Genomic DNA, 17,443 nt, shown 5'->3' with positions numbered 1-17,443 from the left:
ATAAATTTGTTGTTCTATGTTGAATAGTGTTTGTTGAATGAAAACAGTTCAAATACCTTTTTCTCCCTCAAAAGACAAAAAAAAAAAGTAATTGGCAAAACTATCTCATTTTTCTCGCGACAGTAGTGTCAATATGTATGCACTTCTTAAAATGAGGAAAAAAAAACAACTTTGAACTGTATTAAAAATTTTATTCTGCAATTTCATGGTATGTGTATTATTTATAAAGTCTACCATGGCTGTGTTTTCAACAGGCAACTTGCATGATATGCAGTGCTTTCTAGCAGGGCCTCAGCTGCAGCACTGTGTAGGACTTTGAACCTCACACTTGAATGAGAAATGGGGACGGTAGAGAAAGTTGGTTGAAAAAAGGGCAATCAGAAGTCTAGTAAATGTGACTAAGGAAGAAGTACTGAAGGAATTTGGTTGCATGTTTTAGGGAAGAACAGTCTGGCAGAGGTACCTGTCACTGCATTCCCTCAGGTTGTCTTACATCCCTTTCATACCATGTTTTGTAGTATGCATTATACAGACCTGTCAGTACTTAAAATACTGTATTTCATTTTATTCAGCTTTTGGAAGATCATTAATAGCAATTGTTACAGACAATTATAATTTAGCATTGGTTGCACCAGCTTTCCACGCCAAAATATTTCCTGTTTATTCTGCAGTTAAATGCTTTGCCATGCCATGGAATAGGCAGAAATGATGAGCATTATATGAGAAAGTGCCGTAAGTTCTGAGGTGTTTGACATTGTTAACCAATCCAAAACACTGACCTGAAGTAATTTTGATGAGCAGTTTCCAGTTCAAATTGCTGTTTCACAGGTTCTGTTAAAGATATTGCTGCCTGATAACAGCGGACACATGTGGGTCCATAGAACTGTTTGCTTTCCTTGCATGACATGAATGTTACTGCTTTTGGAGGTGCTGAGTTTGACCATCCTGGGCACCTTAATCTCTTCTTCCCTAAAACAACCACAGCACCAGCTATGTTCAGATCAGATTTCTTTTGCTGCCTAAAGGAGAGAGGGTACATAAACATTTGAAAGTGCAATTCCTGGCATTTCTTCTCTGCTGGTTTTGAAGAGACTCTTGTTTTATGGATAGACATAAAGTCAGAACTTGAATGAAACCATGAACTCTTTCCCATTTAGTATATTAGAAACAATCAGATGCTCGTGGCCTTTGATTAATCTTGCACTGAGCATTTCTTAAGCTAGCAGAATACTGGAAGTAAATGTTCCCATTTCATCTGGAAAAGTACATTAAGATGATTAAAAATCGAACTACCTTTTATTTCCTTGAAATGGGTAGAAATACATTTCAGATGTTCTATTTATTCCATTAGTCATAAGTGTTTCAATTAACAACCACTAGTACAAGTACTCTTTAGGTGTTTGTTTTTTTCTGTTGCATGTACAAATAAGCATATTTGCAAATGTCTTTTCTGGACAGTTTCAAATTTCTTGCCTGGTTTTTCTATTCAGATTTATTTTTGCTGTTTACTTTCCAGGCAGACATGACAGGACCATTTTTTATAAGAAATACCAGGAATGTAATGTATTAAGTTACATCTTCTGTTGGCCTGATTAAATTTTCATAGTTGCCTGATGTGTTTATGCCTAACCATCGACAGGTTCTTCCCTTTCAACTGAGATTTATAACAAAGTCTTGTGCTACTGGACAGTTTAGAATAAATGAGAAATGCTTAAGGGAAGTAAATTAAGCTAAGTAACTGTGAGGATAGCTTCAATTAATTCTTATTAACTTCTGCAGGTATTAGTCACCATTTATTGGCTAGGAAAAGCAGCAAACAGCTGCACATCATATAGTGGATCAACCCTGAACCTGAAGGAGTTTGAAGGTTTACTGGCACAAATGAGAAAGGTATCTATCTTTTTCTTATGTTTTGGGAATAAAAATTTAGTTCAGAGGATTACTCCCATAAATAACATGTTTGTTGCTAACGTAAGAGAAGTGGTGGATTTGAGTACAAATTACTTGTAAACCCCCGTCTCCTTTTAAAATATTTCTGACTGTACCAAGCCATAAACATGACTTTTTTTGGCAGCCAGATTTGTGGTGATATTAATGATGCAGCAGTTGATGAGAACCAGGGCTTGAGAATTGTCATCTGGCTCTGTCACATTCATTTCCACAGTTTTTGGTTTGAATTATTTTCATTTATGACACAGAGCTTTAGCTAGAAGAGCTGAGACTCAAAAGTAGGCTGGTGGGATTTTGGAGAGAAGAGATTTATTTTCTTTAAAACATTCATTCTCAGACATCTCTTTCTTTTTTTATGTTGTAACATAAAGCATCAAACCAAAGTATCTAAATAAAGCTGAAGGGTAGAAGGAAGAAATTATGCTTTACAAAGGGCATGGTTATGGTGAACCTGTGTTTTGGCAGGCTCTAAGTTCTGACTGAAAACATATTTGGTGGCTTATGATGAGCTGAGCTCTGCTGCAAAGGAAAAGTTGCTGTTGCTGTAGAGTGATCTGGGGACATCTGGCTGAGCCCTACAGCATGCCAGCAGCCTCGCCATGGGATACAGACTCAGCAGTGGTTAGCTTTGGTATCCATTCATGCATTTTCTGGGATTGGAAGCAGCAAGCAGCAGACAAGGAAGAAGATAGAGGCACCTGATTCTGATGTTACGTATGTTGGACATACGGCTCGTGAAGTAGTGTGCAGATATCTTCTCCAGTCCTCAGACAGCTTCCTGCCTGCAATTTCCTTCCCATCCCACAGGTTTGGGGACCATGAGAGACTATTTTCACATTGTCATCCCCAAACTCTGAACTCCTGCATCTGCACCAGCTGCAGATCCTTGCTCTTGGATTTCAGAGGGTTGGCACTGGGCTGCCCATGGACGGGAAGAGATATTTGGCTGATTGATACCAGTTTTTACATTTTCTACATCCTAGTGTCAGCAGGCTCTCAGTTTGATAACATCCCTCTTTGTGAGCACAGAGCAATATGAAGGAAAAGAAACATTTCTCCTTCTCTGTAGAGGTTTATTTTGGTCTTCATTTGAAAGGGCCTTCACTAATCATTCAGGACTTTGCAATACAGGAGCAGTACAACTGAAACTAAACACAAAAGAAATTGAGCTAATACTTGAGTTGTTTTCTGCTCGGTGCAGGAAGGAGCAGTCCCCACTCCAAAGTTTGTAATCTGGAAGGCAAAACAAAGGTAACCATCAAAGCTAAGGCAGAAAAAGTGCAGGTTGATAGAGTGTTAGCGCAGCATGGTGCTACAGTTTATTTTTTAATATTTAATCGACAACATGAGGCTCCTTTTTTTCCATGTCATTTTTACTCATCTAACAAATCATCTGAAGGGGCATTTGGTGGGACAAAGGCACAGGACTCCAGAGGTAGGGATCTCAGCAGAGCTCACAGCAGAGTGCCTGGCAAGCAGGGCAGAGCCTGCAGGTTGAATACAAAGCAAGAGACTGGGACTTGATTTGTTGCAGATGCTGGAACTGGGAGCAGAGCAGAGATCTCATAAAAGCTGAAAGCTACATACTCCTGTAATGTAAAAACAGAGCACTTCACCATCCTGAAAAGTCTGTTCAGCTGGTGCTGGTAATGAGGGTCACTGGCAGCTCATATTGAGTTCTGCTCCTGTTCCCCTGCAGTACTCCATATCAGCTGTCGTGGCCTTTTCTCTTTCTAAATTTGAAGAGGATTTGGTTGTAAAATTGAACATGTTAATCATGCTGTGTAACACTCTGATGTTCTTTATAGCTGAGCTTGAGTGCTGAAAAGACACTTTATCACATTCACTACAGGCAATTTTTTGCACAAAATTTAATAATTAAATCTTCCATAAATTCAGTCTGGTTTGGTTCTTCCACTATAAATCCCCTCTGCTCTCCTTTTTAAATAAGGAAATCAAAAGACAGCTCAGATGTAAGTTGTCTTGGATTCATCTTTTTCTACTTCCCATCCTGAGAAGACTATTCATTTCTAATTTTATTCATTCTGCTCTGTTTTTAATTTCATTAACTATTTGGATATGTGTCTTTGTTACTTTTAAACTGGAAATTCCCAATGACAAAACATTCATAGCTTCTGATTATATTCGGGGGGTGGAATTTCCTGCCGAAATGCATCTTCTATTGGACAGCCACCCTTCTGCTACTGCAAAATGGCATAGTATACTGTTGCCATAGTATGGTGACATACTATGTTTTTAATTCGATAAGGTGAAAAGCAATGAGCTGTTCTGAGCTATCAGTCCTGCAGATAACCACTTTCTTTTTCCCATTGATAACATTTGGGAGATGACGTTCGTTCAGGGCAGGACAAGCACCCATTTGTGAGACAGCATTTGGCTGGGAGGGATGTTTGCCAAGGGAAAGGCATAAAAGACGTGTTTGCAGAAGTCTAGGATACCATCGTGGTGCCTGCCTCCTAATTCCTGGTGAGCTGCATGCGGAATTAACATAAACAGGCTTTTGAAAGAAAGGCCTGCAGAACTCATTAGTTCACAATTGGACTGTTTTCAAACTCTGGAAGATAGCAAGCACAGGACGGGGTTTTTTTTGCCTGAGTTTAAGTCCTGTGGCTGCTGAGCATTTCTGTGTCACTCAGACACAGTAGTTCAGGAAAATGGAAGTGTGCCTGAGGACTGAGAATAGCTGATTGGTATGAAGAGCTGAGGGGATTTAGGGAATTTGGATTTTAAAAGGATTTTGGATCATGTCACAAACAGGGTTTGATAGGATTTCTAGTTTTGTTCTTGGGCCTGTGTAACCCATGCAGATTTCTAGGAGACAAATCTTTGTTGTCTGGCATTTCTGGCAGTATTTTAACCCATGTGCTAGGCAGGAGTGGGGAAGGAAATTACATAGGGTTCAGTTACTACTTTGTTAGATATGTTTTTATTTTAGAACATATTTTAATTTTGTTTGCAATGAGGTTACTCACTGATGTTATCACAGGTTAGCTTGGTCTCAGGACTCTGCTGCTATCCTTAACGTGGTATTTTGGGAGCATAATAGCGAGTGGCATTCATTGAGCCTTCTTCCTGAGAAGTCTGCAGGATGGCGAGTCTGCTCTCTGCAGACCTCGAGCCTCCTGTTTGTGTGTTCCTACAGTGCTCTCCTCCTGTAGTCACTTCTCCAGCAAATGTGCTTTGTCACAGAGGTGCCAGAGCACACGGGGATGTTTGAGGCTGATCTCGTCATTGGCTGTGCAAGTGATGGGTAATGCCCGGGCAGTCAGGGCCAGTGGGAGCTGAACTGAACGTAGCTTTTGTGCTCCAGTGAGTGGTGACCAGAGGGTGCTTCTTAATTAGGAATTAATATTCAAGTGCTTCTGGAAGGAAAAAGAGAAACAACACAAAAAGCACATTCCAACCTCCTTGGGTCACAAAATGTCAGTCTGATAATGGCACCCACATTTTTGACTTTACTTACTGTTGAGGGAAAAAAACCACAGGTTTATCTTTGAATAAAAGTTATTTTTATTTTTCTCCGCCTGTGCTATTGTAATTAATGTTAAGACACTCTTTAAAACAAGGGATTTATTATAATACAGGGGTGAGGATGGCTTCTATTGACCTTTTCCCTCTGCTGGAGTTTCAGTGTTTTAGTATGTGCTGCTTGCACTGGAAAGAATTTATAATCACAGGGCTGTCAAAGACAACCATTGTTCTCACTGCTCTGAACATGTGGGTCAGCTACAAGCGCTTTCATATCCCCCAGAGCCAGGAGCTGGCAAAGAGTAAAGAGCACAACTGAATTCTTCTGAGGCATCAGGAAAAGCATTTTGCATATTTTTCATTGCTGATTGCTTCAGAAAGACATCCCTCTTTCATAACAGGAATTTCTCTTCAAGGTAGAGGGAGGCTGGGGCACACTGCTTCATTATTTTGCTGAGCTGAAGCAGCAACAACAAATGCTGTCTGCTGGTGTCCCAGCCAGATACAATAGATAGGCAAGGGGAGGGGGAATCCTTTGCAAACCAGCAGACTTAAACCTGATGCAGGCGTGATGTTAGAATTGTAGTACTTTTGTTGCTGCTATGGACTATGAACGACAAGTCACGTTTCAGGTTTCTCTTGGTTTTGATCACTTTATTGACTTGATTGTTGCAACTTTTTCACAGCTTATAGATCTAATCTAATATGCATACTTTGCTCTTAATTAGCATAAAATTGGGTTTATTGCAAGCTTGCACTTCTGTTTTGAAGGGGAAAGGGGACAGAAAGCAAGGAAATCTTTTTCAGGGGAAGAGGTTTTTAGTGCTTTGGAAGATGCTGCATTATCTGATGTGTAATGAATCTCATTGGTATGTCAGTGGCTTCTTTCTGAAGAGGTACCTACTGTACTTCATTTAGGAAACAGAGGATATTGAGAGCCCAAAGCGCAGCATTCGCGACAGCGGCTACATAGACTGCTGGGACTCGGAGCGCAGTGATTCCCTCTCCCCCCCGCGCCACGGCAGAGATGATTCCTTTGACAGTCTGGACTCCTTTGGCTCCCGCTCACAGCAGACACCATCCCCAGATGTAGTGCTCAGGGGAAGCAGTGATGGTGAGTACTTGTCGCCACAAGGCATGCGTTGTCTCTGGAGTAAACGTGCCTTTCAGAAGCTGGGCACAGCATCTGAATTGCGCTAATCCTGCAGGAGAGCTTCACTGTGAATGCTGATTTGTGCTCCCTGAGTTCAGATGACTTTGCCAACAGCTAACTTGAAGTCTGTCTCAATTTGAATAGCAGAGTTTTGGAAAATGAGTTACATCATTGCAGTGTAATTTTATTATTGGGATAGCGCTTTTCTGGGTTATGGTGTAAGAGGATGTTATGCAGACTCATTTTAACTTTTAAGCTAGGCTGGAGCAAGAAGTAAAAGCGCAGGAACAGGGGAAAATACTGAAGCGAATAAAATGTTGCCTAAATAAACCCTAGACAGATAAATGACCTAGAAATATCTTGGAAATGTCTGATACTTGTCTGAGCTTTGAAGTCTGATATAAAACATGCCACCAAGTGCCATGTGAGCTTTCATGATATTTAGAAAACTGGGCAACTGAACAGCTCCCAGCATCAGAGCTGTGGCCATATCTGTACCCCTTTGAGTCCAGCTCTTGCCTGGCAGGTAGTGTGCTGCTTCTCCATCTTTCTTGTTTGATTCCCAGACGCTTCCTGAAGCTTGCAAATACAGCATGCAATGTGGAGAAGGGTTTTCTAGAGGCAGGTGTAGAGCATGCACTGAAGTTGCCTACTTTGAGCAGGATTCTAGGTCAGAACAAAGGACGCTTGATTCAGACTCCATCTGCTTGATTGCATTTATGGTGAACGAATGAGTAAGTTGAACATCATCAGATGAAGTTATATTCAATGCATGAATCACTTCTCCTTAGTAATGTTATTAATTTAATAAAAAAGGAAGGTCAGAAAGATATTTTGGTAGGAACCAGATGTTCATACTGCTTTTGGCAGCGTGAAGGAAACTGGTGCTAATCATAACCGGATGCCTGAGAGATTTCCTGAGGTGATGGGGAACTCCTTAAAACTGAAAAGTTGGCAGGGAGAGACGGTATCACAGATGGGTTGTAAAGGAGCTGTGGGGAAAGTAGGGTTACATTCTGCTGCTCATCTGTTTTGAGTGGCATGTGTTATGTGACTGTTGCTGGACAGCCATCCAGAACCAGCCACTGGGACTGATGGCTTGAAAAAGCCTTGTGACTCCTCAGTCTCCATGTTAGAAACCATTTTTCTGCCTTCCTAAACAAGACAAAAGTTGGCAAATAGGAGCACCTCACTTGTCCTAATTGAGAAGCGTTGCTTCCTTCTGACTTCTCCCTGCCTGTTGGGAGCTGCTGGGCAGCCTGTGACACGCCTCCTGAAACTACTTCCAATGAACTTCTGCTGTGTTAGCAGATTTTTCTAAGGTTTTTTGGTTGCTTGTTGCCATAACTAAGACATACTATCTTGTCACATTCTTGAGTCCATAACAATCACAAAATAAGATGCAAGCATACAAAGCTTGTTCTTAAAAATTCATCTTTAACCATCTCCAGACTGGAGGAGCATGCAGATGTAGCATGCATGTGTATGGCTTATTGTGAAGATCCTTTCTAATGCATCCCATTTCCCTACTTGCTGCTGCCATGACTTCACAGCTGTCTCTTCCAAGAGTTGCAGCTGAGGTGTCGCTTGGCTGACCTCTTTTTTGTCTAACCTCTCCCTTGCAGCCCCAACAGGCCAGTGTTTCACTCAGCTGCATGTGTTTGTTGATAGAAGTACTATATATGCACAGCTGGAGGGAGGAAAAGATACTCTTCACTTTGCTTTTCGATAGCAAAGATAGGATCTTTATAAACCTAAGAATATGAAGTAAAATGAAATTACGATTCCTTGTACTCCTAGGAAAAAAAATGGATGGAGATCATGTAAGTGATTATAAAGCAATGATGAGTTAAGCTAGAAGCGTTAAGTAGTGCCACCTTCCCTGTTGCCACTTGTGATCAGCATCTCTGTTCAGGTGCTGCTCGGGTGTCCTACGTGGCCCCTGTCACTTGACAAAAAGCAAACAAGACTAGTGGCAGAGCAGAATAGTGTGTTAAAATCAGTAGAACTGCAATCTGACCTGCTACAGAGTCACTGATGTATCCAGGAGCGTATAAATCTTTTGCGTGGCTGGCAGTTGTGCACAATGCCTTTTATGAACTCATGTAGGTCCCTTGACACACTGCTGTGTGCAAATCTGTAGCATATAAATGCTTGTTATGGGTTGTGGAAACTGGCTGCTTCTTCTGCTTGGAAATGCAGAAGAACAAAATTAATGTTATAAATGTAAAGCACAGCTGCATCTTCTACTGAGCACTCTGGCTTAAAGTGATGATTTTTTTTTTTTTCAAATCTCAGCTGAAAATAATTTTATGAGTAAAAGATGAATAATTAAATAAGCTGCTTTCCTTTGAAGTATCAAGTGTGGATATGCTTATAGGCACGCAGCTAATGAGGAAGAGGAATCTCTTTTTATTTGTCTGCTACTGTGGTTATCTATTCCAGCATTTCTGTCTGCTTCTTCAAGACTAGTTTTCATGCAGTATGAAAATAAACACCAAAAGGAAGAGTAAACAGAATAGCAAATAATGTGAAGGGATCTTCTCACCTGCTTTGAGCTCCTCTATGGCCCTGCTTAATCTAATTGTATTATAGCTCTTCAAATCTTTGCTGTACTCAGATGTTTGTGATTTTGTGGCTGTCTCCTATTTCTGCTTAGACATAGGCAGAGGCTGCCAATCACAGCGCTAGCTGTCATATGCTCTTAACCAAAATTGTCCAAGCAAAACCTTTCTGACAAAAAGTACATTGTGAATTTTATCTCTCTAATTGATTTCCATTGTCGTCGTCTTGTCTTGTTTTACTGTTCCTTTTCCTTCTTCATCTCTCTCCATGCAAACACTGAATCATGCAATCTGCTGCAAAAGCTCTTTGCAAATAACATTCCTGCCATATTTAGACCTTTATTCCTTCACTCTGCTTTGAATTACATGCAAGCTACTTGTGATTTTTATGACTTCATTGTTTTCAGTTTTTCATGAGGTAGCTCAGTGAATTAGCTAGTAATTTATTAGCGTAGTGAATTAGCAAGAGGACACAGTCTGGGTGGCTTCCCCCTCTCCCCAGGCAGGGAGAACAGCTATTGCATATGCTAGTGTGCCAAGGGGCCAAGTGCCAGAGAGCCAGCACTCCAAAGCTGGGAGAGCGTTTGAATGCTGGTGGGAGAATTGGCTGTGTGTGTTTCACTCACTTTCAGTCATCAAATGAGGGCCTGAGATGAAGTTATACTTCTGGGAGAGAACTATTTGTACGGCTTCTTTGTGAATTACTTTAAAAGGCTCATGACGGTGCAGGGAATCTAGTGAATGTCTACAAAGTATCTTCCAAAATGGCTGTGAGGGCAGCTCCACTGGAAATGCTCTTTAACATATTTGCCTTACCCTTGGGGAGTTTTATTTGCAACTGTATTTTCAAGCTGAAAAACCATTTTCCTCACCTTTGTGAATATAATTTTTAAGTGGCTTGTGAATATCAGGAAGCTTAGTTCATTTGTACAAAATAATTTCTGAGTTCTATTCATCTCCCATCTTATTCTCTGCAACTCTTTATTTTTCTCTCCCCTGTTTTCCTTGTCAACAAGTATTATTCAGTCTTCACAGTGCTGCTCTAACCCACAAACTCTACAGATTTTCCTCTTACATCTGAGGATGAAGTCTCTTTGTTTTGCACTGGACTGACTAGCCAGGTGAGACTAGAGACAGACCACCTGAGTCTTCTGATCTATAGCAGCTGATGCTTATTCTAAAATTTTGATCTAGGATGATGCTGTGCGCATTTTAAGTGCAGTTAATACATGTCTGCAGAAACATCACAGATCCCTGCCATTGTGGTGAGGCAGGGCCTGTGTGCATTCCTTTTTTTGTTTGAGCTTGGGATACAGAATTGTAAGTCTAGGTTCAAGAGAGTGAACCAGATCAGATGTATCCATACGTGCTGCTAGGAGTCAGTTGGACATAAGTCAGGTAAGCTCTTCTACTGTCCTGTGTGAGTAACAAATCTGGACTAATGTGACCCAGAGTTAGTTGGAATATCCTGCATGGTGGCCTGTGGCTGAAGATGAGTTTTTCAGGGGTAAAAATTAGGGTTGTTAGAAAAACTATCTACTATCTATGTAGCTACTGCAGCTTCTACGTTCACTAGCTGATTTTAAAATACGAACACAGGTAAAAACGACTTCAATTATTGGTGCTCACATGTTGTCATTTTTTTTGTTGATATCTTCTCTGATTTATGATTTTAAAAAATCTGGATGGAAAAGAAGAGAAGAATGATTATTTTCTCCTTCCTCACTAGGGAGAGGAAGTGACTCAGAAACTGACCTGCCACACAGAAAGATGCCAGATGTGAAAAAAGATGATATGTTGGCAAGGCGGACCTCACACGGTGAACCTAAATCAGCTGTGCCTTTTAACCAGTACCTCCCAAACAAGAGCAATCAGACTTTCTATGTACCTGCTCCACTTCGGAAAAAGAAAGCTGAACGAGAAGAGTATCGAAAGAGCTGGAGCACTGCAACTTCACCACTTGGAGACAGACCTTTCAGGTAAGACTGGCCTGTTCAACTTCTCCCTTCCTTGGTGATGATGCTTTAACCCTTTGCCAATTTGTCACCTTTTCACAAGATACATGAAGTGCCTTGCACTGTAATAAATCTCTTGCTGAGATGGTATTGATAAATTGTAGCAATTAGTGAAGACGGTAGAAAAGCAAAGAGTGAAAAATCATTGTCTTGATGTCATTATTTTACTACACAATGTACTGTATAACTTGTGTTTGACAAGATATTGTTTACTGTAAATATCACGATTGTGGTCTCAAACCCAAGGCTGGATGAAAATATTGTGGATAACCTGTTTCAGTTCTCGAGACTGTTGCTCAATACCAGATGATACTGATAAGTAATATTTGATGTATCTAATCAAAATAAGTAATGTTTGTGCTGTGGGGTTTTTTTTTTTAATTGATTTGTTTGCCGTATCTTAAACATTGGTATGGTTTATGTAACTGTGACTATATGCTTCTGTATGCTGTTTTTGTCAACTGATATTTCACTTCTGATTAGGCCTTAGAGCAACTTCTGGTAAAGAGCATTATCATCTTCCTGCCTCATTCATCAGAATATTGTTTGACATCTTGATAGAAACTGAATTTGCTAATCTATGTACCAGGCACAACATGCATTAAACTACCTTGTATGTATAATTCATTAGCAAACCTGAGACCATAGAAGAAGAACAAAGTGAAACATCAGGACTGTGTGAGAAGGAGAAAATGGGCTCCATGGCTCCTGAGGAAAGCCCTGATAACATACAAGCAGATTTGAATCAAAATGAAGGAAATTCCATTGATCAGTCTCCGTCATGTAGTGTAAAAGAAACAACATCACTCAAGGGAAAAGATGAAGCAGAGATCAGAAAGTTAAGAAGACTTGAACAAGCTGGCATTAAGGTCATGTCAGCTGCCCAGCGCTATGGCAGGTTAGCCCAACAGTGGGAATTTGTGCACGCTTCACATTTTTAGGATTGGCTGTAGTGTGGGCTTCCTCAATCCATTGCAGTTTCACTTCTCTTAACAAAAATCCAGCGTGCTAAGCACTCACAATGGCTAGCCTTTTAGTGAAGGCATTAGTATGGAAAAGCTTGTGATGTGGCAGTTGTGCATTGGAGAGTTGTGTGATGCTAACTCTGTTTGTGTTGAGTGGTTGAATTATGTTATAGCATAATGTAAACAAACTCCAAGGAAACTGCTACACAAACTACTTGTCACTTTCCACTTAATGCTTTCTTGCATTTAATTAAAAAAACAAACATGAATTTATATTGAAAATGCTTTCCTCAGGCAGAAGTTTCAGAGACATAGTTGCTGGCAATGCAATGTTTTAGTTTACTGACTCACACTTCTAATGTGGTTAATATTTTTAGCTGTATTAATAAATGTTGCATTTATTTTTAAAGGCAGGAAGTGTAAAAGTTAATACATGCGCTAGTTAGAGCATGGAGGCATAGTTCAGCAATCATGATTTGACTGGTTTTACATAGAGTATCAGTAGTTATTCACTTATTACCTGCATTATTTATTTTTGGATGTAGTTCAATTTGGTTGTTTCCTGTTCTTTAACTGAATAGCTGAATGATGGCTAGGCTCACTGCCCATGCCTTTTCATGATCTGAGGTCAAATCCTCATGGGGATGGCCTGCATAGTCCAAAGACTATGATCTTACAAATGATGAAAATGATTTAGCTAAAGGGTGAGTATCCAAGTGTCCTCCCATCTGAAAAATTTTCTTTTGAATTGTTGAGGAAAATCTTCATCACATTTCTGTTCTGATTGAGGCAATTTCCTGAGATCCAAATTGGTGAAGCATGGGGTGAAACCCTGACAGTGAGTAGTTTAGCAGATACCAGTCTACAGTCTGGGCTATGGAGTGTAGTAATAGTTGAAAGTACAGCTCAGAAGTTATACAGCTTGTTTGTAGATACGATTAAGCTTGTCTGCACCCATATGCAGGTCACACAGTCATCTGTCCTTTTCTTAGGTCACTCAGAAGCTGTCAAGAGCCAGTATTTGCATGTAGTTGTGGTCTACTACTTAGAAAGCCAAATACTAAAAAGGAGTTAGTGTAAATTATAAATTAGTCCCTCACTAAATTATAAATTAGTGGCTCAGTTAGTGTGCCAGTTGATGTGGAATCCATAAACCAGTAGGATACAAGCATTATCATCTTCTAAGTCCAAGTCTGTGATGTTCAAGGTGATCTGTAGCATTAGCTCGTGTTTAGCAGTGCTGCACACAACAAAAAGCACTGTTTGCATTTGCATCAGGAGGATATGCACCATATTAGTTGAGAGCCCCTTTTCCAACCCTGCATTTGATCTACTTTCTTCTTCTCCAAGTAATAAGTGCATGTGTGCAAATGTTTGGGTCTTTGGCATAGAATTGATCTTCTCTTTCTTTGGACAGTCCACTGTTCTGTCTGGGTTGAAGCAGGAAAGAGCAGGTATAACAAACACGTTCTCAGGAAAAGCAAATCCTGGAATTTGGCAGCCTGGGGAAGGAGGATCCACTGGTTTTCTGCCCAAGCTGAGAGTCAAGTGCAGAGTTTGGCAGCCCAGGCTTCACTGTAGTGAAGTAGAAGCCTGTTCCCAGGGGCTGTAGAAAACGTACTGGAGAGGGACAGATGTTTGGAAGGAACAAGGATATGTTTGTGAAAATGGAAGACTAACAAGTGAGGGAAAGGGAAGAATTGAGTGGTGATACTTGAGCATACAGACAAGGGTTTGATCACCCTTCTTAATGTCTCACTTTTATTCCCTGTTCTTTGAACCTCTCAATTTCGGTCTTCTTGGCATCGAATTCAAATTCCTGTGCACTAATGGCACTGAATAGTTGTCCGTCTCTCTTAATTCTATACTGTGATCTTTTCCTTTTGCTCCTCCAACATCTTTCTACAATCAGCTTCTCTTTTTCTCACTTGAGGTTCTCAGTTGTTTTCCACTTGCTCTGAGTTGTTTATAGGCATTTTCCTCTCAACTTTTTGACTTCTAGATGACACCAGCTGTGACTTTCTGTTCTAGGAGCCATCTAATTGTTCCCTAAGCTGAAACTCAGCAGGGATGTTTCTGGGTTCAGCACAGGAAGAACTTTAACTTGTATGCAAATACATTGTTTGCTTAGAATCTAAGTATTTATCTCTATTTCTGTAGCATGTTGTAGGAAAGGACTCAACTGACAAATGAATGCCAAAAAGTATTCACCATTCCCAAAGGAGGGTATCATCTCTTTATAGCACAATGTTTTGTTGCCATATGATCCTCCATGCTTGGCAGTTACGTGCATCTGTTCTCTTATTTACATTATTGTATCTGAAAGATATGGATCAGATTCAGAGACTCCTTAAAAAGAGGAGAATTTATAGATGATGGAGAAGGTGAGGGAAGGAGATAAACTTGAACAAATCAAGAGTTTTTGACATATTCTTTGCAAAAGGAATGTAGACTCTAATTCTGATGGTGCGTAAGCATGCAAAAGCCTCCCATTGTTCTGACATGCAATACAAGTATCCATAAGCCTGTATGGGACCCTGTTCTATGGAGCACAAACACCCAGAGTCTGACACTCGGGAAGGTAGCAGCTGCTGTATCAGCGTGGACCACATGGTGTTTCTGTGAGGGCTGGGGCTGGGTGTGCAAGCACAATTGACCAACTTGTAGTGAATTCTGACCCATTGCAGGCTTCGCAACTACACTCTGCTATCTTTATTGCAAATTGACCCTTAAAAGTACTTCTGGAACTGTCACACACTGATTCAGGAGACCCAAAAATGTCACAGCTTATCTCTGACTCCAGTAAAAACAAAATGTAAATGAATGGAAAACATTATTAACCTAGAAACTATTGTGGAAGTCTAGTTACGTAGGAAAAGCTGTAAGTTGTTCAGTTACTCATTACAGTGACTCACAGTTGTTATTTTTTGCAAATTTTAAGTCCCAATTTGTTTGTTGCTAAAAACACTCAGAAATTGCATGGTTGATTCTCTGTAGCATTGATGGACATGAGACTGGAAAAATCCATTTGTTTTTACTAAAGAATCACTTGGTTACACTTAATCTTAGAAACTAAAAGCATGAAGGAATGCCCTCAACCTGCCTACACAAATAATCATTCATCTTACAGATCTTCACTTAAGAAGTAAATGTAAACATGCTTTAATGGAGTACTATGTGATTTTATGCATGTCTTTTGTGAATGGAATTCTGAAAATTGTTTCCAAATTGTTAGTTTTAAAAAGAAAGGGTAGTGGTATGACTAGTAAAGTCCAGTGGAAGATTCATCAATTTAATCATATTCCCTGGCTTACTTGGCAGAACAAGTCCAAGTGCATATAACTGGTACTTGTTCTCTCTTGTGACTAAAACTTTCAGAATAGTTAATCTACCTTAGATCAATATATTTTCTCTGAAGCTTTCATAGTGGATAAAACAAATTTCATAGGCAACCATAAATTGAAAGGCTAAACTTTTTTTTTTTTTTTTGTAATTATTATTTGGGCCTCTTTCCCCAGTGGTCAGTTTGTACTTCCAGTATTGCAAGCGTGCAAAACAAAATGGATCTGAGCACATTACAGTGGTGTGTTGGTGTATTATTTAGGATTGAGTGATGTGACATACCTGTTCAGCTGTGAAATTTGAACCTGAAGATGACCTTGTAGGCCTCTTCATTTTTGTGTTTGCAAGAGATGACATCCGAAGTAAACTACCGACCATGGTTTACAGGGGAGAAAAAGTAGAAGATATTGTTGTGAGTGGAAGCCAAGGGATTGGACGGTACTTGCGGATGGAGGGTTGGAAATTTGGAGCAAGAGTTGAGATATTTGCAAACTACAAAATTGCTTTGTGGAATATTCTAATTCTTGAAATTGGGGAAATATCCAAAATACCAGTGATTACAGTTTTGGTTTCAGACAGGAGAATCACCTAGCTCTTGCCATCTGTCTCTTCAGTTTGCTTAAGAATATTGACTGCTACAAGTTACAATAAGCTTAGTCTTTCTAGGCACCAGCTGTCAAGGGTATTTGTTGTAATCTTCAGTAGCAACAAGGTAGTGGTGTAATTTCTGAGCAAGGCAGATGGCCCTATGCTCCAGAATAACGGTATTGCTAGCACACTGAACACCCCATTGTATATCAGCAAGGGAGCCAGGGGCTTATGTGGGGGGCAGGGAAGGGTGGTTAGAGGAAGAATAATGTGTGGATGTGTATGAGAAGAAAAATAAGTTAGTAATATATGAGCATGCAGCCTCAGAGATTACTCAAATCTTAAAAATATAATAATAAATAAGCAGAGCCTAAGTTCGAAAACCTGGTATTTCAGGATTCGGCAGTGTTGGCTGGGAATCAGGTACTTGCATTGAATCTTTTTTGCTTTGAGGTGTTTGAGAAGTTTAATAATGCCATTCACAGTACTGCATTCAGTGTATCTTGTATGGTAAGCTAGTTCTTACTGTTTCTTCTAGCTGTAGCTAAAATAAGTAAAGGTCCAACATGACTTATTTTCTGTGTGAAGTCCTTGTAAATTTCTAACCTGTAAATGATTCACTTTATTTATAACAAGTCTTTGCCAAGTCTAACAGCAGCCTGAAGCGCATTTGATTAACTGTGCTTGTGTTATGACCTGGAGATGCCTGTTGCCACTCCCCTCTCCTTCCCTGGTGCACCAGGAGCTTTCTTTAATTTTGATCTGTGTCAGTAAAAAGCAAACAAGTGAAGACAAGGGATGCACCCCAGACATCATCCTTCGCAAGGAAAACCCCTTCATGACACGTTATCAAGGGAAGGATTCTGGTTCAGAAGATGAAGCAGCAAGCAAAGTACCTGATTTAGAAAAGGATGACTTTGCCACTCGGAGAGCCAGGATGAATCAGCCGAAACACGTAGTTCCATTTAACTCCTTCATAATTGGACCCTATACACAGAAAGATAAAAATAAACTGGAAGACAATAAAAAGCCATTGAAGGTGGAAAAGCAGGAACGTGCCAGGTGTGCATTCATGTTCTTGCTATTATAATTCTTAATTTCACAATGCATGTCGCTGGGTAGGGCTTAGAGCTGTCTTATCTACAAGAAACTTCAGGGTAAAGTGACATAAATGCTTTCTCAAAAAATGATCAGAAAATAGATACAGCTTACCTACTGTAACTTTTTATCAGAGTATCAAGACCAGGAGCTTAAACGGGCAGAGTGTAAAATAACAACATTTTCATTGCCTAACCTGAAGCAGCTTATGAGTGTGAATAGTGTAAAATAGAAGATACGCTTTGTTCCAGTTCCATCTTTTGCTGAACATTTTAGAAT

General features: G+C 40.1%; 1 protein-coding gene across 5 annotated transcripts in view; it reads left to right on the top strand.

Moving 5' to 3' along the window:
• The window catches only part of LIMCH1 (LIM and calponin homology domains 1), a 104,626-nt gene that overhangs the window by 39,567 nt on the left and 47,616 nt on the right, over window positions 1-17,443 (top strand). For all 5 annotated transcript variants that reach the window (XM_010710242.3, XM_010710244.3, XM_010710243.3 and 2 more), the window contains 5 exons: window positions 1,780-1,890; window positions 6,358-6,553; window positions 10,886-11,135; window positions 11,803-12,069; window positions 16,838-17,128. In XM_010710242.3, the coding sequence (XP_010708544.1) occupies window positions 1,882-1,890; window positions 6,358-6,553; window positions 10,886-11,135; window positions 11,803-12,069; window positions 16,838-17,128 (1,013 nt within the window). In that variant the 5' untranslated portion in view covers window positions 1,780-1,881. Of the gene's footprint in view, window positions 1-1,779; window positions 1,891-6,357; window positions 6,554-10,885; window positions 11,136-11,802; window positions 12,070-16,837; window positions 17,129-17,443 lie in introns of those variants that run through there.

The sequence above is a fragment of the Meleagris gallopavo genome, chromosome 4 (genome assembly GCF_000146605.3).
Source record: "Meleagris gallopavo isolate NT-WF06-2002-E0010 breed Aviagen turkey brand Nicholas breeding stock chromosome 4, Turkey_5.1, whole genome shotgun sequence".
In the NCBI taxonomy this organism is placed as follows: domain Eukaryota; kingdom Metazoa; phylum Chordata; class Aves; order Galliformes; family Phasianidae; genus Meleagris; species Meleagris gallopavo.
This window is presented reverse-complemented; position numbering and strand designations above follow the sequence as displayed.